The 22,583-nt window shown below is 38.0% G+C and overlaps 1 protein-coding gene across 2 annotated transcripts in view; it reads right to left on the reverse strand.

The window, feature by feature from the left end:
- Positions 1–22,583, reverse strand: part of LOC129775040 (protein kinase C and casein kinase substrate in neurons protein 3) — a 116,116-nt gene that overhangs the window by 14,087 nt on the left and 79,446 nt on the right. Inside the window, exons 3-10 of one of the 2 annotated variants that reach the window (XM_055779214.1) lie at positions 17,312–17,621; positions 14,546–14,655; positions 7,731–7,879; positions 7,485–7,673; positions 7,072–7,419; positions 3,559–3,669; positions 2,808–3,037; positions 2,547–2,728 (exon numbers count right to left, since the gene is read on the reverse strand). In XM_055779214.1, the coding sequence (XP_055635189.1) occupies positions 2,547–2,728; positions 2,808–3,037; positions 3,559–3,669; positions 7,072–7,419; positions 7,485–7,673; positions 7,731–7,879; positions 14,546–14,655; positions 17,312–17,415 (1,423 nt within the window). In that variant the 5' untranslated portion in view covers positions 17,416–17,621. The remainder of the gene's footprint in view (positions 1–2,546; positions 2,729–2,807; positions 3,038–3,558; positions 3,670–7,071; positions 7,420–7,484; positions 7,674–7,730; positions 7,880–14,545; positions 14,656–17,311; positions 17,622–22,583) is intronic. The other variant, XM_055779215.1, reaches the window with a different exon arrangement.

Here is a 22,583-nt window from a genome sequence, read left to right on the forward strand (position 1 = left end):
AGCTGGCATTCTCCGCATTGTTTTCTCTCCATCTCCCAACAAACAAAACAGACGGTGAAATGACGGAGATACGGTTTCGAGTTATATCCTTCGGGTCGTTAAAACAGTAAAACACAAATGAACTTCACAATACTGCGATGTAGACAGGTCCAATTAAACAGTCAACGATGAAAACAGATTAAAATATTACAGTCAAACTAGTAAAAAAACAAACTTCCAGCAGGCGAAATACTAAGATGCTATTTACGACGAATTGACATGACATTCGATTCATGAATTTTAACCATTTACAAACCAGGGGATTCGAATGTATAGCACATTGAACAAATCTTAGGGAATTTCCGATTCGTTTAGTATGTAAATCGCCAAAATCCGTTCGCGGCAAAAATAGTTATTAACGTTAACTTTATTTCATAAAAACGTGACCTGTTTTCTGATTTGACACCCTTAATGAAAGACGTAGTTCTACGTCAAAAAAAAAAAACGAATGCCGCCATACCTGCGGAATTTGGAGTCTCCGTAGCCACACTGGTTGCGCGTTCGCTTAGTAAGCGATCGATCATGAGTTCAAAAAAACTCAGGGCCCTAATTGACCATCTTTGTGTTGTTACAGAATAACTACGTCCACGCAACAATCATCAGCGATGGAGATCGATCCACGGTCGAAATAAGATCGATTCATCCATACAACTGCTCTGCGTTGCAAGACACATCGGGCTGCTGTTCTATAAATAACTCAACAATGATCAATCAACTGTCTCCGCTGCCCGGTCTAACTGGATAATGGAAGAACAGAAGGAAAAAACTCTTACGCCTAAATGGCTACTGTGTAAATGTGTACCATATGCAATGGTATAGAAGGGAATACTCTAACGCCGAAAAATGGCAACTGTGTAATGTGCTAATTATAGATATGATAAGCATGTGACATGTACACGATTAAAAATTCGGCTCTGTTACAGCTAAAATGCTAATGAGCCTAAAATAAACAAAAAAGGGATTTAAAAAATACCTGCAGAGTTCCGTTTTATTTCAGGAATTCTGTTTGGTTATGCCTATTTTTGTGCATGCAACGTTATCTGGAGCACCCTTCCTTGCTCTGGAAATAAAGCACTCAATTTCTTAAATATCTGGCGACCAACTGATCATCGTTCTAGAAAAATGCACTCGTTCGTTAAAGGTTAAATGCGTTTCTACGCTTTGTCTAGATGTGTGATTTTTTCAGAATATTAACAGTGTTACGAGATACAAAAAAATATCTATTTACTAGCTGACCCGGCAAACGTTGTTTTGCCATATAAATTATTTCTGGTGAATATTTTGGTTGTGTGTCGCAGTTATTTTAGGAATTTTCCGGATCCGAATTCGAATACAACTGTACCGTGTCGGTAACATCAAGTACAAAAACAGTGGACACAACTAATACACCATTGAGGATAGGTTCCAGGTGGATATCGAGCAAATGCGTAGAAGTTTAACCGTATATGGCGTTGTATCGTGGTATCTCTTAAAAGTTAAAATCTTAAAAATCTAACGTAAAAAAAACTAATATATTGTTGCCACAAAGTAGTCTCAAACATGCTCCAAAGTATTCTATCGTTCTAATATTGGTGAAGACAAACTCACAAAAAAATAGAAGATGATTAATAAAATCGTGGATTTAAATTCATAAGACTAAACATATCAACATCTGATCTATTTAAAGAAATATCCAATATTGTATGAAAAAATTTCGAAATTCAAAAAAAAAATATTTAAATTTTCGATGATAATTTTATCATAGTAGGATGCACTATGAGTGTTTTCTCCGTATTTTCTTTTCCAAGCTATTAAGAATGTCGTGAAAAAGAAAAAAACAATTTTTTTACGAATTAAATTTTAAACGAATTAAAATTAAAAATTATATTTTTTTATATTTTTAAAAAAATATATTTTTTGTACCGCGCAACACTTCGCTTGGATGGAGCCACCAATTTGGGCTGGTTAAATTTTTCAACCGTTGAAAACAATAACATAACGACAGAAATCAACTGCTTCTTCAATTCATTTTATTCCTATACAAGAAAATTCTGTTAAAAATAAGCGATTTTCCAGTTTAGAAATGTATTTACTTAATAAAAGACAGTACTTCTTTATTTTTGTTTTTAATAAGCTTTTAAATTCTCAGTTTATTCGACTCTAAGCTAGCCCTTTCTTATTGGTTTCAGGGCAAATCGGGGTTTGACAGACAAACGATGACGAAACGATTTGCACGCTCAAACCACAATTGTTGGAAAATCTAGTTCCCAGGTTACATTAAGTTATATATATTGAGCAAAGCACATAATTATCACGAGTAACTAAAGATATTTTTATTCTAAGTAATCCCCGTTCGAACTATTAGTCCACTTATTTTTCCACATCTTTATATCCGGCGAAGTGCTCTGGGGTTAGATCTGGAGAATACGGCGAGTGCGATAACGTTTCGTGCTACAATTTCGTCGAGGTAATCTGTTACAGCGTAGACACTGTTGATCTGTTGAAAAAAAACAATTGCGGCAACTTACCCATCTTGAACGTGAGCTCATCACTTTCCGCTCCCTCGTAATCGTACAGTGCCTTCACTGGCACTCCAGGTTCACCGTTATCCACCAGGATATTATCGTTGCCGTCGCCCTCATCCCATTCTTCCTCCTCGTCGAATGGATTCTGGGAATCGTTTGCCTTTCCGTTACTACCAGTCCCATTGCTGAAAAAGGAGAACGGGGTCACACGTTTGAGCTACCATAATTGTTGCTACTCCACATGCTACTGTGAGCTATTCTTACGTAACAACCGGAGCGGCAGCGCTGGCACGAACAGGTGAACTTCTCGGTGGTGTCGTCACGGAGTCATTGTTCTTCATCGACGCGCTCTCCGATCTGGGCGATTCCTGGCTCGGTGTTGTTGCCCGTTGTGAACTGTTGTTCGCATTGCTAGTCGAATTGCTAATACTGAGCGATGCCGAAGTGCGGTTTAGGCTGTTTTTACTGTTGTTGCTTGCCGGTGGTGGATATTCCTATGTTTCATCAGTGAGAACGGAAATAAAAGAATACGGATTAATTTCGGTGAATGATTGACGACACAATCGAGAGTGCGAGCTGGCAGTTGGCTATCTCTACTGGAATGCGACAAACTAAATCAACGCAACACTAAGAAAGGCATTACTACACTACACTCGAGGATTCAAGAAAGGTTAGAACCACGTTGTTAAACTTTGCTGCATCGATGTTTTTTCTTGAACCAATCTTCCGCTGAAATCTCTTTTAAAAAACAGAAAAAACGCATGCAAATAACAGACTATTTTGAATTGCTAATCTACTGATTGAAAAATGAAGAAGATTTCAAAAAGAGGAAATACTGTCATCAAACTACGACACTAATAATAATTCTGAATACACTATCATACAGAAAACTGCGAAACCGGTATGGATACTCTACGAAAATTGGAACTGATCTTTTTCTTCTATCAAAAAAACATATTCTATTTCTGTGTATGTGCAGATATATGAGAAAATAAAAGGGAAAAACTCAAATTACATGCAAATCTTCGGCAACAGGTCGCTGATGTATGAGCGTGATCGGCGCAGCGGGTAAAGCTTCTTTCGATTTGATTCCTTTTGCAATGTCGCGGAATTCTTCGGTGTACTCCTGCAAGAATAGATTCGTGTTTTGTTTGTTTTGATCGTCTTTTGTTTTTGTATTTGGGCTGAAGCACTTTTTTGTTGGTTTTGCAATACGTATGTTTTACCTTTGTCTTGGAATTTTGTGTGTTTCATACGTATGTTTTAACTTTGTCTTGGAATTTTGTGTGTTTCATACGAAAGTTCTGATTACAGGAGAAAATTTAGGCCTGATTAGGTGGCATATAGGGGAAGGTTGTCCTAATCCGACCGGTGGCCCTGAACCGACCGCCCCTTGCATCTCAGGAATGGCGCTATCTATCGAATTTTTAGTAGTGTCAAATGAAAGGCGTCTTAATGCTTAGAATTTGGTTATATGGTTTTTTCCTGCTCCTTTCATTCTAGCGTTTTACCGCCATTTTGTCTTATCAGTGCTTCAAAGAAGGAAAAAATAGATTTTTGACTGGTATGGAAAATGAGTTACACGTTCTTTTAGATGGCGAAAAATTACAAAACCAGGCAATCCCGATAGCTTATGGTCTGAAAAACAAAATAAGCTATATACATTGAATCTACCGCTTGCCTTCAGTACACGACATTCGATTATTTGAAAAATGTCGGGTTGGTCCTGAACCGACTCCCAAAAGGTGTTCCTAAACCGACCCCTAAATAGTGTTCCTTAACCGACTCCCTGTTTTACTGGCTTATACCAACGATATACAAACTAAGGCGATACACTCCCGATAGCTAGCAACAAGTTTCACCAGCTTGATAATGATGACGTCACTATAACCTAGCTCCATTAATTCAAACATAACAGAGGAAAAACATTATTTCCAGAATAACATGAGTGCGTAGAATGAATCAGAAAATGTCGAATTAGGCCATTTACTATGATCATATAAAGCTCTATTTAACGGCGTAAACTTATCGTTTACGTGATCGTGACGAGATCGATAACAATAACATCATATCCGGAGTGTATCACCTCACGTTTGCGTGTACCGTGATTATAAAGAATTGCCAAACAGTAAAAGAGTTTTGCAACATCATAAGTAAACATCCTGTGATTCAGCTTTTTGACAGAGAAAAAGTAATTTAAAGTGAGTAAACATCATTTTCTAACGACGATTGACCGTATATTTTTTAGATATGGGACGAACATTCAAGTCAAAAATCCCAAAACGAAATCCGGCGGTACTTCGTTCGGCGGTTAAAGCAATGAAATCCGGATGGTCACTTCGCGCAGCCGGACGTGAGTTTGGAATTCCTCGACCAACTTTATTATTACATCGAAAAAATAATGAACATGGAACGCCGAACGAGGAGGAAAGAGCCGTGGGACAGTCGAACGATCAGGTGGACAATATTAAAATTGTGGAGAGGCCACAGAATGGTAAATACTATCATACTAGAAATCTAGAAATTTATTTCGGATTGAAATCGGTTCATGTGCGAGCCTTGGCCTATGAATTTGCCAGACAACTGGATGTTGACTATCCGCCCTCTTAGAATCGGGATGAATTGGCCGGTTCAGAGAGGTTTCGCTTTTTCATGTCCCGATATCCAAAATTGTCGCTGAGAAAACCTGAAGCTTATCTCCCGAATGTAAACCCGCCATAATTGCTGATCCAACAACTGTTGATGAAGATAAAAATGAAAATGAAGAGAAAAGATATGAACCATCACACCAAGCAGAAGAAAAAGAAACCGTCGGCCGATCGCTACTTCTTAGTTCGAAAATTGAATCGCTTTCGCCATTCCCGGAAGCTTCATCATGCATCCAGGACGGATGATGATTTTGACAGATGTTAAAGAAATTGAAAAACTCGAAGAAGAAAGACAACGTTTTATCAGTGAGATATCCAAGCAGGATAAACTCCAACAGCAAAAATAGAAACGTTCATTTAGAAAATGTAAAAATGGAAAATAAAAAGCAACAAGAAGAAAACAAGAATTGAAAAAGAAGCATAAAGAAGAAATAAATAAACTACAAGAAATAAAGAAGAAGCAACGAGAAGAAATGATGCTAGTAAAACAAGAGAAGAACACAAAACAGTGAGATTACTGTAATGAGTAATAAAAAAAGTAATGTTAAATAAACCACAGAGGAAAACGTCAACTAATTTTCTTACTGATTGATATTTCGAATAAAGGGAACCCTGAAATCGTTCAAGAAAATAGGGAATAGGATTGATTGTAGGCGGTTCTCTCATTGTTTATATCGTTTGAACTATCTTGGGATACCATATCCGTTTATCTCTATTATTATCTCAATTTCACTCCAACATTACAATCTCTATTTCACTCTAACACCATCTGCTCTTTTTTCATTCTTCTTTACGTACTCAAGAGCTATCATTCTCGATCATATTGTGTACATTCATTTCATTTCTGGTCTTTTAAGGGCGTTTTCAATGAACCGAAAGTTACCATCATCGATTCCAAAATGACATCAGTAGAGGATATTCGCTTTCCGTTGTTAAAGTTATCGTTAAATATATCGCATGGGTGTTTCATAATTGGTGGTAATTTAGAGTAATTATTAGCAAATCGGAAGTCAAAGCAAGATTATATTCGACTTCCTTTCGTCATTTTCCCCGATTACCTATATAATTGGGGGTGTATGTCATTTCCGGCTAATTGGCAGTAGATTCGCTGCAAAAATAGGGAGTCGGTTCAGGACCATGAGGGGGTCGGTTTAGGACCCATTACCTATATAATTGGGGGTGTATGTCATTTCCGGCTAATTGGCAGTAGATTCGCTGCAAAAATAGGGAGTCGGGTCAGGACCATGAGGGGGTCGGTTTAGGACCATTATTTTCGAACATGTCGAAAAAAGGCACTTCCGATTTGGACTCTGTTTTCCCCTTTTTCACACTCAAGAACCATTTCGACTGGTAGAAAACATAGTTAAAGAGTTATACTATACATTTCAATGTCGACGTCGCCAAAAAATAATATTTTTTTATGATGAATTGCCATTGCAATTTAGGGGGTCGGATCAGGGCCACCTTCCCCTATGTACAAAGAGGAAAATTTATAAACTTTACAGTGAGTATAATTCGGGAATGTTCCGGGTCGGACTCGTATATCAAGGCATTTCGTTTTGTAGTGGATCATTTGTGTACAACTGTGGTCAACACCACAGCAGTATGAGTGATGATGATTGGTGATATGAAATTCATGCAGTACTGTGAAATAAAAACAACAGTAAGGATAAAATTCAAAATCACCACCAATGCGACGATGAATCGTGCAATTTTTTTTCATCACCTAGCATGCATGCTAGAGTAGAAACTTAAACTTCAAAACGGAAACGCCTCATCAAAAACGTATATATTAAAGGGATGTTAGAAGGCATAGTAAACGTTAGATTCAGCATGCGAAAGCACAGACCGTTTCCTTTTTTTGGAATACTGGGACTCACCACAAACGTAGGCCAACTCATACCCATATTGACGCCGTGGTTATTAGACCACCACTTAAGGTCCTTCTGATGGTCAGCGTTGTTGATAGTGTGGTGGAATTCCTTGTAAATCTGCGGCAGGCTGGTGTCCTCGGAAATGTTCAAGCATGTGTGTATCGAGAAAAGAACATTTTTGAAGAAGCGCAATCGGGTCTCCTCCATTTCTTGGCACTTGATGAATACCGAGGTCATGTCCTCGATATAGATGGGATTGTATTTGTTGATATCCTGCAGCGCCTGATCGTACCGATCTCGGCACTTGGACACCTCCTCCTTAGTACGCATCGTTCGATCTTGCATTTTCTTCATCTACAAGGAGTAGGAGTACTCACAGTTAATTTCCAGACCTGTTGCTAAACAACCAGTAACCTAACCTGATCGTTGGATAACGACGAATCACTGCTTGCGTTTCGTTCCTGATTGGCGGCGGATCGTTCCGTCTTGCAGGCGGCGTGGTAATCGGCTTTGCACTTTTCCACCTTCGCCAGGTGTTTCGCCCATGGTTTCTGAGCCTTCTTGAACTGGTCCTCCATCTCTTTGCGTTCCTTGATTTGCATCATAGTCTAACAAGAAAGAACACTCATTGAGATTGTTACAAATAAGGTCACGCGGATTGTTACCTTGTGATAGTTATCTTTCTGCCATCCTTTGATCTGGTGCATCACGTCGGTGCAGAGGTTTTCCTTGATTTTGAGATGCACATCCGATAGTCGATCGGCTTCAGTCAGAATTCCCTTCCAAGCCGCCTCGGTGGTGCCATACTCGGGCCCTGTAGGAACGAAGCCAGTTGAATTGATGGTGTGAGTTTGCATTCATTTAAGTTTGAGAGGGGGTAATATAGTAATATAGTTTAAGTAAGCTACTTTAACGAATCGAATAAAATTGAGTTGAATTGTTTTGTGATTAAATTTTTACAAAAAAAATTACGGTACTACGGTTTTCGGTAATTAAGATGTCCACCGAGTGGTGAGACGGTAATCAACTTTGCAAATAAACAATTCGAAGATGGTTTTTTTGATGAAAACTCTTCAGGCACAACATAGGAATGGATGCATCATGGAAGGGAACATTGTTTAAAAAAAAGTCTAAAATGCATTGTGTGAAACAGCCCATTATTTTGCGATCACTACAAACTAGAGATGGGCGAGCGCTCACGAGCCGCTCATTTGAGCCGGTTTACCGGAACGAGCGTACGATCCACGGTTCTTTACAAATGAACCGCGGTTCAAAAAAGAGCCGCTTTTCGAAAGAGTTTCGGCTGAAAAGAACCACGGTTCAAAGAGTCTCGGCTCAAAAAAGCCGCGGTTCGAAAAGAGCCGCTTTTTGAAAGAGTCTCGGCTTAAAAAAGTGTCGCGGTTCAAAAGAGTCTCGGCTCAAAAGAGCCGGTTCGTTCCAATAAACGAGCGGCTCTGAGCCGCTCACTGAAATAAACCGTTTTGCCCGCCTCTACTACAAACGACCTATCCACAAAGACTGTTATATGCCAGTTTTACGCTGCAGTTCTAATTTTTTTCCACTTGTTATGATCGAGGACATACATGGATTTGTTCGGAATAATTCGCCTCCCAATTGCCCTCCCATTTCCAATACGCTGACAGCTGTATATTGATTTTCGAGGATTATATTGTGAAGACTTCGTTCTTAGTACAAACAATAAAAAAATTAAGACCGATTTTAGAGCTTTGTGGAATGGATCTCATATTTTCATAAACCGATGAGCTAGCAAATCAATTTTTTTTCGAAAGGTGTGTCTAGGTTTATCCTATTCATATCCACGAAAACCCATGTCTGAAAATATCTCAATGTGCCGAAATTCAAACTTATCCGGTAAGTTGGTGGTTCAAATCTTATTTGCCGAACGTAGAAGAACAAAAGAATGCTCTTCTGGTTGAGTGCTCTAGAGATCTATGGACTCTATTCTTTATAATGAGATAAATAATTCGTCGCGACTCCAGTCAAATTCGAGTCGAGCAAAATATTATAATCCAGAAATCGACGAGCGTCATTCAAATGTTCCACCATCCACCATCGATCTGTAGACCGTAGACCGGGAGACTTCTGTTAATTTCATGAACTGGGATGTCAGTTGTGAAGACAAGTTTTTATGTTGAGAAAAAAGTGTCAAAATCTCGAAAACGTAGCAAAAAGGAATGTGTATATACATATATTTTTTGTGTTAAGGATATTCTCCCCAGAAGATGCGTGCATCACTCAGACTAGGATTGGGCGATCTATAGAAAAAGATCGATCTTGACGTATCGATTTTCTAAACGGCGTAGAGATCGATTTACTGATTAAATCAGTACCAAAGTATCGATCTCTGCTGAATCGATCTTTGAAAAATCGAATGCTTTTGACGTAGGACTACGTCTAACCGGAAGATATAGGGGGTGAAATGGAAATCTAGGCACTGAACAAGTAGGAAAAAATGCAAGATTTGGAACGCTTATAACTCGAGCATTTCTCAATAGATCGCAAAGGTTTTTGCATCAATTGATAGGAAATATATCTACGCATCTATCATTACTAATAACATTTCATTTTTCTTGAGATAAATAATTGAATAATTGTGAAATATCAAGCATTGTCAAAATGCACTATGTGCCCATTTTTGATTGGTCCATTTTGTGCTCCTCAAATCGTACCGACCAAAACGGGCAACCAGAGCAGTAGCGAAATAAAATGAAGCACGATTGGAAAAAGAAAAAATGAACGAAACATTGGTCGCAGTCTCACACATGCGTAATTCTCGAGCCAGCCAGTCAGCTTAAAAATCCCCGCTCCGCTGCCGTAACGATAATTATTTGTGTGGACACCGACTGGACAACATCGTTGCTGGACGAGCTGGACGGCGAGGGATCGAGTGCCTTTCTCAAGGCAAGAGGGCGGAGGTGGTAGCGCTGGAGTAGAGTAGAGTAGAGTTTTCAAAGGACCTTTCTCAAGGCTAGAGACGAATGAACTGCAAAAGTTTAAAGTCTCTATAATACAATACCTTCCTTCCTTCCGTAACGATCATTCTCATTCAAACCGTACACCACATCGGTTCGCATCACAACACATCAACAAACCAACCCAAGCAGCCATGTCTGGACATGGTAAAGGAGGAAAAGTGAAGGGAAAGGCAAAATCCCGCTCGAACCGTGTTGATCTGGAGTTCCCCGCAAGGGTAGCTAGGCCGAGCGCGTTAGTACCAGTGCACCAGTGCACCAGTCCACCTAGCCGGCGTTATATAGTTTCGGCCGCTGAAGTCATCGAGTTAGCTGGCAAAGCTGCTCGCGACGATAAGAAAACCCGCATTCGGAACAGAACACATTCGGTTCGGTGGACATCAAGACAACAGGCAGTTGCAGCGAGTGGCGAGTGGCAAACGCAATCGCAAAACGGCATCAGGTAGCAGAAGAAAAAAGTTTGTTCTTTATACAAACTGCTTTGGTGGCAAATCCAGAACAAGGCGGCATCGAGGGCGTTCGAAATGGTTTTTTTCAAAACCACGAGTACTAAGTTTTCTAAATTGGAACCATTCCATAAAACAAGGCGCTTCCAAAAAAGAGTTTAGGAAATACAGTTCAATGCTTTCTAAAACATTATCCAAAATAATAATAAAACACAAATTGATTTTTTCATAATTTGTTTGCCAGGATATGATGAGTATGTGAATTTGGCAGTTGTTCTGAGCTTATTGATTTTCACCAATTCTTAAATTGCGCTAGAGTATAAAACACGCGGACCCCAAAAAAATATCTTATTTTCTTTCAAACCGTAAACCCGTGTGGTTGTACGGCATCGGCATCGTGGACGTAACAAAGGAGGACAAGTTAAGGGAAAGGCAAAGTCTCACTCGAACCGTGCAGATCTCCAGTTCCCTGTTGGCCGCATTCACTGATTGCTCCGCAAGGGTAACTAGGCCGAACGGATTGGTGCCGGAGCACCAGTATACCTAACAGCGATTATAGAGTTTCGGCCGTCGGAGTGCTCGAGTTGGCTTGCAAAGCTGCTCATGACAATCAGAAAACACGCATCAAGAACAGAGCAGCTTCGGTTCGGCAAGGCAACAATTAGTTTCAGTGAGTGGCAAAGTCGCATTAAATGTAATTTACTGAACAATATGTCACAAGCTGGATGGGAAGAAATGTTCGAACTGTGAAAGCTGTGGCGAGTGGCAAACGCAATAGCTAAACAGGAAGGTTTAACCGAACAAGATGGGAATATCGAGTGATAACAAAAACACAACACCAAAGGTTCTTTTCAGAACCATCAACATATTCATGAAGAGTAGACAGTAAACTAATCCATTTTTCAGGTAGATAGGTAGGTATTCACGTAGGAGAAGAAAATAAAACAATATATTTAAAATATATATTTAACAAAAGCTGTCCCCTTTGTATAGTCCTACGTCACTCCGGTTATGTCCCCGACATTACCCACCCGTCTTTTTTTCCAATTTACTTGCTTGTTCCATACAAGTGTTGTATTTTCTTTCAACATGGTATTAACATCCACATTTGTATTCAAACGTAAAAAGCATTTTATTTTGATTCTCAGCATGAAAGCTACAATAAAAAAAACTCAAAAGTAAACTCAAATTGTATTTTTCAGGCATGGTGCTCCCGTGGCCGAGTGGTTAGCGTCATAACTAACATGCCGGGTGTTCGGGTTCGATTCCCGTTCTGGTCGGGGGAATTTTTCGTCAAAGAAATTTCCTCCGACTTGCACTGTGATCACGCGTATTCTAGAGCTTGCCACTCAGAATGCATTGCAAGGCGTGTTATTTGGCATAGAAATCTCAACTAAGTACTAATAAAAATGACGCAAGTAATACTACGTCGAGACGGCGAAGTTCCTCTAGGAACGTTAGTGCCATTGAAGAAGAACAAGAAGGGCATTCATCTTGTACCGTCATGGAATTATTTTATCAAATAAATTAAAGATCGAAAAGAAAAGATCGATTTTCGTGATTTTTCGGAATATAAAAAATCGATGAAAATGGTAATGTTATGAAAAATCTCTATCGTCATGGCTTGTACGCAACACGAGGATGACTGTTGGTAATTGCGTCGCTTGCATGAAAGACGTTATTGTAACATTACCATTACAATAACATAATATGGTTACAATTCAACAATATAAAAATGGTCATAAAGTTGCTTTGAAGCCAAAATCGAATACGAATACGAACAGGTTCTGATTTTATTTAGATTTATATTTCTTCAACACCGACGTAGGTTCGTGTGGTTTCTTCAGATGCTGTTAGAATCTCCAAAATCTTTCGGTCGTAGTTAAGCTTCTCTAGGTTGCGTTTAATGACAGATTTCAGTAAGAGCCATCTAGAGTATCATTTTTGTGATTGTGATAATCATTCGTTAAAACGTTAAAACGTATCGACGATTCTTTTAGTTATTCTCAATCCTTGAAACAAGAACAGAATGCAGAATGGATATCACGAAAGTACGAGCGCACTTTCGAAATCCATATTTACTGTGCATTACCATGAAAAAAATAAACAGGGTTATTTACTTATTGTAAAGCTAGTCGATGACACAAACTAAAAACTGTTAGTTTGAAATATAACGGTTAATTTTATCCACGCGTATTCTAAAATGAAGGAGTTCTCTTGGGTGTTTTCCCAGGTTATTTACTCAGATGAGTTCTCCGTCTTAGTTTATGAATTCTTCAATATTAAGTGTTGATCCGAAGTTTAAGTGTTGATCCGAAGTTTGAAATATATGATTTGATACGTCTGTTAACCGAAATAATCGATTTAATTAGATTTTTACTAATGCTACACATCAAGCCAGTTAATCCTCATCTCGAAGATATATTATCTATCTTGAAGCTTTTTGCAGGGATGAGATATAATCATGTATAATCACTATTTTTTTCATATAATCACTATACGAAGGTCGTTCAAAAAATAAGTTTCAGTGCCTCAGAAATCGCGCAAATAAAGTTAGGACAAACAACAAGGTGATAACATTCAAGAAATTCATGACGCAGTTACATCGTACTTCAAAAAGTTGGACACTATGCACTTTGCGCTCGGAATAGAAAAACTCGTGCCGCGCTATGAAAAATACCTCGAACGTAACGGCGATTATGTAGAAAAATAGAAAATAAAACGTAGATTACGAAAATCACCTTGTTTTTGTCCTAACTTTATTTTTCCGCGATTTCTGAGGCACTGAAACTTATTTTTTGAACGACCCTCGTATTTTAATTCTGCAAATTTAATTTTTTAAATGTTAATTCCAGTGAATCGAATGATGTTCTTCCGATGAATCTAGGAGACACATTCAAAAGCATTCAATGGTGACTAAAATGGATAACCAATGACACTGGGAAACAGTTGATCGTGCGTCATTTGCAAAACCTAATATCCCTTCCCTCACTGTTCAATGATCTCGAGTGTGCCAGAGGCTCACCATTGCGGCGGACAATGACACACGCCCGCACTTGTTTTGCTACCGTGAAGCGCACTTTCGTATCAAATGTCTGCAAAGGAAATGATAAATTATAATTGTTCTGGTGAACGAATGAAGCGCGCTGAGTTTAGGTATATCTGTTTACGTCCGTCGTGCGCAATGGTATCAAACTGTGAGCTGTTTATATAATGATACATTCGGTCAAACATTCAACATCTTAATGCCCCTGCCTGGGGCACAATCGGATTCTAGAGGACATACTATTTACTTTCCACGGTAGGCGATTTCATCATTTTGCTTCAACTTCATTTGATTCGGTTGTTCTGAACGCAGTTGAAAAACGTAACTCTAATGGGATGTTCCTATAAAGAGAGTAGCACTTCTTAGATGCAATCCCATTAGGTGCAAACTAATTAGCATGAGCATTATTATTGTGGTTAGCACTGGTATCTGATATATCGTTTTTAACGCTTGTTATCAAACAAATGATGTCATCCATAGCACAAACATTCCGCCGTGATTCGTATGTCTTCTTTTCTCATTAGAAAAAACAGACGAACAATATCATGAGGTAGAAGGGAGGTTCAAACCTTTCATACTAATGAAAAGTGTTTGAAACAATACAGGGGAACACAAACACGATAGTTACAGTTACACTCTAGCAGTAGTACCAACATATTGATAAATATTGAAAGTATATAGGAGCCGTTGGTCGGTGCTTTGATACGCTTCTGACAGTTTCCATATTCCCTCCGGGCAAATGCGAATGACCGTGACATTGATTAGGTCATATTCGTTACGAGAGGTCGGTCGGTGACGGTATTTGTTGCAACCGAGCTCAACGCTTATATGGTTTGACAAGTATTTTGTCAAGCTCGCTATCGCTGCTAAGAGCCACAAATATTTCCAATCGATATCGTTGACATAAACCACAGCTTACAGTGAAATTGTTTATCTTTTGCGCGCCTGTAATCTTTTTTTTCGTAAGAATTCATTGAACATCAAAAAGTACTCACCTTTTTCGATCAGTTCGCCCCATTTCTTCGACCAGGTTTTTAAGCTCTTTGCGTATCCTTTCTCGATTTCCGCTCGTTCCTGAATTAGAGTTTGCAGGTCTGTGCACAATCTGGGAGATAGAAGTGGAAAAAACACCGATTAAACATAACACATAACGTGTCCCATCGGCCGATCATCAATCATTCACGTGTTACACATCGCTATCTGATGGTGGGACATTGATAAGTTGCGGTTTGTCTTACGATTGTAGGTTTTCAAAAAAAAAATCAAAATTTAGCTTCATCTATTAGAGGTGAACGCGATGTGGTAGAAGGTAAATTTGGACAATCGCATCGTATAAATATTGCACGATAAGATAACGGTTATTGTCTCAATGAGCAGTGAGTATGAAAAGCACATAGCATCTAAATTGTGTTTTCAAAGGTTATACTTTTGTAACCAGATAGTAGTATCTGGATACAGCACTCATGCACAATGTAGACCATTTCATAATATAGCTGAAGAATGCGGTGAATCGTTTTTTTCAAGGAGCTTTGAATGATCTGAATCATTTACTGTTCTTTTATTCTATGTTACAGATTTCGGATTTTTTATCTACGCAATTGATAAATTCCGGAATTGAACTGCATCAATAGAGCAGTTCCAAGTGAAATCGTCCTAAATCGTCGTTTGGGTTGGAGGAAATATGAGTTTTCCACAGTGGTTGGGAATTTTTTGACTCGAGTGTAACTTTTGAAAAGGGCATATCGATTTTAGTAAGAGAAATTATTGATAATTTATGTCTCAAAAACTATGAGTCGTACCGAAATAGTGTCTATTGATGTACATTGATGTAGTACTGATGATGAAACGTGAAAAAATATACACTGAGAAAAAAATGATAGAGGAACTGGTACAAATTCGGTACCCCATTTTGTTTTTTTGGACTTAGCTCTTGGCCAATGCTCGGAATTTCTTCATATTACGACAGCTTATGAAAGGATCTATTGCGGACATTTCCCCGCAAACCGATTTTAAAAATCTTGATTTGGCTCGGAGCTTTGAACATAGAAGTGAAACAACTCAAATTCGAGTACCCAAGATGCCTGGGTATAAATTTGGCACCCCATTTTTTTATTTTTTCAAATTAAATGAATCGTCCTGAAATCACTGAAAAATGTATTTTTTGACATTTTCATACAAAATAGAAGTGAAGTACACTGTCTTACGTAAATTAACTCAACTTTGACAAAAAAGCATGCAATTTTACAAAACAAAGAGGAACAAAAAAAGCATGCTGCATGGCATACAATACTTAGCATAGTGTACCATCAACACTATGTTTACATTGGGGTGCCAAATTACCCGCATACTGAATTTTCACTTTGGAATTTTTGAAATTTGTGATTGAAATCTCGATACACTTACTCGAATTCGTTGAAGAACATCATTTTCTTGATCCAAATCAGCTTTAATATTTAAAATCGGCTCACTATTCGATTTTCAATGATTTTTTAAAAAAACGCACATGAAAAATTTTCGAGATTTCAAAAACAACAAAACTTGATTTTTTTTTTAAAAAAACATAGATATTTTGGGTTTTTGACATCTTACTTTTTTTACTACATTTCTAGAACACTTTTTTTATTCACCACCAGAGTGCGATCATTACCGCTGGATATCCGGGTGGGTACCAAATTACCCACGGGGTACCGAATTTGTACCAGTTCCGTTTTTATTTACAAAAATAAACCTTAATTTTCAATATCTAAATGTATTTTTTAATTTTTTTTTATTTTATATATAAAATAGAAGTTATGTAAAAAAAATTAAAAAATGAGTCCAAGATGATAAAACTTTTTTTGAAGAACTTTGTGGAACATCGAGTTCTTATGAATTTCCGAAACTTCGAATTTTTGTATGTTAACAATAACTTTTAGCAACAAATTATGAATCCTGATGTGATTTAAAACAAAAAAGCTCTTTATCAATCTCCTTCTAAATGCAGCCATTCTCGAGATATTTTTAAAAAACGTAACTCCTAAGCATATATTTTTACCATAATGATGTATTTGGAAAAGTTGTTGGAAATTAGAAGCAAATTCATAAAATTTCATGAACATGATGGCATAACACGACAAACGTATTAAAAGAGCATATTTACAATAAAAAAGACAATAAACTATAAAAAAAAAAATTTTGAAATATCTCGAGAATGGCTGTATTTAAAAGGAGATTAATAAAGAACTTTTTTATTTGAAATCACATCAGGATTCATAATTTGTAGCTAAAAATGATTGTTAACATACAAAAACTCGAAGTTTCGAAAATTCATAAAAATTCGTTGTTCCACAGAGTTTGTCAGAAATAGTTGCACAATCATGCACTCATTTTTTAAATTTTCTACATGGCTTCTATTTTATATGAAAAATTTTTGATGAAATAAAAAAATATATATTTTAGGTATTGCAAATTAAAGTTTTTGACATGTGCATTTTCGCTGCCACCCTAGTGTACAATGTACCGTTGATGGGGGTGAGAGTGGATCATGGGGTGAGATTGACAAATACACCCAGGATTTTACGCGGTTTTTACGAGGTTTTTTTACGCGGATTTTCCAGTTAACGCGATTTTTTACGCGGTTTTTCTTACGAGGTACGTATCCCCCGCGTGAAAAAAACCTGGGTGTATTGCGAACATTTTCACAACATGCAACGTATAACAATTAACTGTGATTATCCTGATTGGAAACGCCCTCTTGCGAGTTCATAACGTATCCCACTCACTTGTATCCATCTTCTATCCGTTTGGTGGTCCGTTTGTAGTTGCCCGGTTCCCAGAAAGAATCACTACCAGCCTGCAGCAGCTGATCGTCGCTATGATGTGACATTTTCTGTGGTGTTTGGATGTTTGTGTGTGTGTATGTCTGGATTCTGTAGGTCAGCTGCGTACAGGACTCCTCCGATTATGGCTTTTCAATTCGCCAGCCGTTGGGCGAATACTAACTTCTTGGAGGGGATGATTTTGTGCATCCAAAGGCGGATGCTTCTAGCCAGAGACTTCTCTGACCGTGACGACGGATTTGTTCGGCCTCTGCTGGAATGAAATCAAGAATGAGAGCATAATGTAAGAAAACATTTACAAAAGCACTAATATTGAATGTTTATCGCGAATTGTACTGTATTGCTTCATTACACCGTTGATAATTTGAAATTTTTACTACTCCAATGGATTGCTTGGATTGATGCATAACGGAACATATCACCGGGACGATTGTTTCTAGAGTTCCCTCAGATATCTTCTTAAATTTCTTCTGTCGCGATTGAAGTTCGATACAGAGTACGTGCCATGAATAACGGAACATATTGCCGAGATGATTGATTTCAGAGGAATCTCTCGATTACTTTCTCTGGTTTCCAAAGATAACTCTCTACCATCGCGATTGGAGTTCTAAAAAGCGTACGCTAGATGAATAACCGAATATGACGCCGAGTTGATGGATTTTAGAGGAGTTCTCTCGTTTACCTATTCAGGTTTCCCAAAAATAAGCGTTTACATAATCACATCACTTATCTCAATGAATCCAGATTCTTAACCCTCCCAACTAACAACTATTCTTTCCATGATTATCGGAATAGAGACCCTTCTAACCTTCGGGCGGCGAATATCATACTAACATTCCTTCCCTTCCTCTGCTGACTAGGACGTGGCCGGCATCGTTATTGACTATTTCAAATTCCAATTGCCGAAACTTGCGCTATGGTTTGATTAAAAATGTTGATTCCCTATGCAAAATATCAGCTCAATCGGACTTCATTTACTAGTGTCGCACAGCGGTTAAAATTCGAGTTTTTTGAAAACCGAAAAATCACCCAAGGGGGGAGTATAGCTAATCGGGGTTTTCGAAATTTTTATTTTGGAGCCAAATGTCTTCAAATTGTATGAAACGTCGAGATCTAGTGTCATCTAGAAAAAAAATTTTGGACTTGGACACTAAGTGGATGAACACATTAGCGACTGAACTGCAAAAAATAATGTTTTTGACGGAAGCCATTGGTGTAATTCTTATTATTGGCGTTCAAGCGGTCGAGAGTCTTCCATTTCTCGGGTAAGTTTACATTATAAGGTTTTGGTTATGCTATGGACACACCTTCCGCTTTGAGTCGAATGTATTGCCAATAAAGATATACAAAATTCAATAAAATTTATGGTAAATTGTAACCATATTGTTGCTTTCCAAAGAGATGAAAAATTATAAAAGTTGTTCGATTTTTCGGTAATTTCGATAATGGAATAGGGCGAAGCGTTATATGGAAAAAGGATGGGATAAAGCGGAAGGGCGATTGTTTATCTGTAGCAACACAGGGAGAGAAAAAACAGAGAAGGAAAGAGATAAAAAAAGAAAGAGGGAGGGAAAGAAAGAGAAAGAGAAAGAAAGAGAGAGAGAGAAAAAAAAGAGAAAAAAAGAGAGAAAGAGAGAGAGAGGTAAAAAGAGAAAAAGAAGTAGAGAGTGAAAAGTATAAAGAGAGAGAGAAGTAGAATGTGAGAGATATAAAGAGAGAAAAGTAGAGAGTGAGAGGTATGAAAATAAAGAGAAAGTAGATAGTGAGAGGTAAAGAGAGAAGCAGAGTGTGAGAGAGAAAGAGAGTAGTAGAGAGAGGTAAAAAGAGCAAGAGAGTGAAAGAGAAGTAAAAAGAGAGAGAAAGAGATGTAAAGATAGAGAGATAGCTATAGAAAAAGTGTAATATAAATAGATAGAGTGTGATAGAGAGAGATAATGAGAAAGAGAAAAAGAAATAAAAAGCGAGAGATAAAAAAATAGAGAAAGAGAGACAGATGTAAAGGAGAGAGGAGAGAGAAAAGATAGAGAAAGAGATAGGTAAATAAAAAAGGAGAGAGAAAGAGAAAGAGAAAGAGTAGGAAAGAGAGAGAGGGAGGTAAAGAAAGAGAGAGGGAGGTAAAGAAAGAGAGAGGGAGGTAAAGAGAGAGAGAGAGAGAGAGAGAGAGAGAGAGAGAGAGAGAGAGAGTTTAATCGGATAGCATACCCTCAACAGTTTGGTAATAATTATTTTATTCTATTGTTGGAGGCGATCTGGCGTGGTGGTAACATCCATACCTCTCACGCAGAGATCACGAATTCAATTCTCACTTCCGACATTCTTCCAAAAATGGAAGTAAAAAGTGACGAACTAGCCGAAATGTGTTGAGGATCTCTATAATAGAGAAAAAAATCTATTGTAGTTTAAAGTAGATTTCCAAGATGACAACACAATGGTTTTGGCGTATTGACTTTCTTAATAATACACTTCTAAACGCTTTGCTTACTGTCCAGTTTTCAAGTTGTATGCAATTTACGTTTGATAGCGCATAAAACAACAACAGTGTATGTTAGTGGTTGAACAAATACCTACCAAATATTAGGCTGTCAAAAAAGTCCTGCGGTATTCCCGCGAGGTGTCGTTGTAAGCGCGTAGTTCTAGTTGTATTCATTGTATCGAGTCATACTATAGCTTGTTGGAAAGGTATTTTTGTGCGCTATAATAGTCCTTAACAGTGTTTTGTTTGGTTAAGTCGTTCGTGAGTTATAGTGTCGCAAATATGGAGCAAAATAAAGAGAAAATCCGACAAATTTTACAGTACTACTATGACAAAGGCAAAAATGCATCTCAAGCTGCCAATAAAATTTGTGCAGTTTATGGACCCGATACATTTTCCATTTCCACCGCACAACGATGGTTTCAACGTTTTCGTTCTGGTGTAGAGGTCGTCGAAGATGCGTCACGCTCCGGAAGGCCTGTCGTCGAAAATTGCGACAAAATCGCTGAATTAGCCGAGAATGACCGGCATAGTAGCAGCCGTAGCATCGGGCAAGAGCTGGGGATAAGTCATCAAACCGTTATTAACCATTTGAAGAAGCTTGATTTCACAAAGAAGCTCGATGTATGGGTGCCACACACGTTGACGCAAAAAAACATCTTTGACCGTATCGACGCATGTGAATCGCTGCTGAATCGCAACAAAATCGACCCGTTTCTGAAGCGGATGGTGACTGGCGATGAAAAGTGGGTCACTTACGACAACGTGAAGCGCAAACGGTAGTGGTCGAAGCCCGCTGAAGCGGCTCAGACGGTGGCCAAGCCCTCATTAACGGCCAGGAAGGTTCTGCTGTGTGTTTGGTGGGATTGTCAAGGAATAATCTATTATGAGCTGCTTCCCTATGGCCAAACGCTCAATTCGGACCTGTACTGCCAACAACTGGACCGCTTGAAGGTAGCACTCATGAAGAAGAGGCCTTCTTTGATAAACAGAGGCCGCATTGTCTTCCATCAGGACAACGCCAGGCCACACACTTCTTTGGTGACGCGCCAGAAGCTTCGGGAGCTCGGATGGGAGGTTCTTTTGCATCCGCCGTATAGTCCGGACCTTGCACCAAGTGACTACCACCTGTTTTTGTCCATGGCGAACGAGCTAGGTAGTCAGAAGTTAGCCACAAAAGAGGCCTGTGAAAATTGGCTATCCGAGTTTTTTGCCAATAAGGAAGCGAGCTTCTATAACAGGGGTATTATGAAGTTGGCCTCTCGCTGGGAACAAGTCATCGAACAAAACGGCGCATATTTGACTTAAAACAGATGATTGTAACTAATTTTATGAACAAATGAAAATTAAAAAAAAATACCGCAGGACTTTTTTGACAGCCTGATATTAAAGAATTATTTTTTAAATTACGATGTACAGGCAAACCTGTTTTTGTGTGGTCCCTTTTCGCGTTCTTCAAAAATCGTTCTTTAAAAATTGAACAAAAAACGCGAAGTCTTTTGGCCCAGTGTAACTATGGGAAGACATTATTGTGTGTCATATGTAGCAACATGCGTTCTGTAAAATCCGAAACTCAACAAATAACATAATAGGAGTACTGGTAAGTTTCTTCGTTTTCATTCAAAAATTAAAGCTTTATTCTGCAAAAATTGTTACAAATTTGATATTCAAAGTACAGTCAACTCTCCCTAACTCGATATCCAAAGGGACCATCGAGTTAGGGAGGTATCGAGATACAGAACATTTTTTCCTAATTTTTTTTATGTCTTAAATTGTCATATACTAGGGTAAGTGTCCCAATTATGGTATTAATTTGAATTTTTGATTCATTCCCTTAAAGTGAAAAAACACCTTTCTCATATAAAAAAAATATTTTTTCCAGAATCTTTCAGGAGGTGATAGACGGTTATATTTCACGAAAAAAATCTTTCTACGCATATGTTAGAATTTCAACGATAACAGACTTATAGAACTTTTTCTTTGTTTCAGATTCTGTTGGCTCAAACTGACTCTACATCGAAAAGTATGCTACGTAATCCGATTTTGTTGCTTTCATTTGAAAGATGAGAAAATTTAGTACAGGATATAGTAGTTCTTCTTCTTCAATGGCACTAACGTTCCTAGAGGAACTTCGCCGTCTCAACGTAGTATTACTTGCGTCATTTTTATTAGTACTTAGTTGAGATTTCTATGCCAAATAACACGCCTTGAATGCATTCTGAGTGGCAAGCTCTAGAATACGCGTGATCACAGTGCCAGTCGGAGGAAATTTCTTTGACGAAAAATTCCCCCGACCAGAACGGGAATCATGTTAGTTATGACGCTAACCACTCGGCCAAGGGAGCACAGGATATAGTAGTGGAACATCTAAATTAGTGGATTAAAATAACATTTTTGAAGTGGAAAATTTAAAAGTTTTTTTTTTATTTGTAATTATTAATTTTATCCTAAAAATTCATACTAAACTTGATTGTTTCTATCAATTAAATTAAAGCTCTCTAACCTCTTCACAATTTTTTCTTTGACGAACAAACTTCTATCTCTCTTAATTTCGCTGCAATATCGATATAAACAATTCCTGATGAAGAAATTGAATTCTGATTAATCCACTGTACTTATAAAAGCAACTTAAATTTCACCTTAATGCTGAAAGGTTAATTTTTTTTCTTGAAATTATTCATATTTGAATTATAAAAAAAACTTTTTTTTTCAAACTGTATACAATTGAGTCCTAAATTTTAC

Source organism: Toxorhynchites rutilus, chromosome 3 (assembly GCF_029784135.1).
Source record: "Toxorhynchites rutilus septentrionalis strain SRP chromosome 3, ASM2978413v1, whole genome shotgun sequence".
Lineage (NCBI taxonomy): Eukaryota > Metazoa > Arthropoda > Insecta > Diptera > Culicidae > Toxorhynchites > Toxorhynchites rutilus.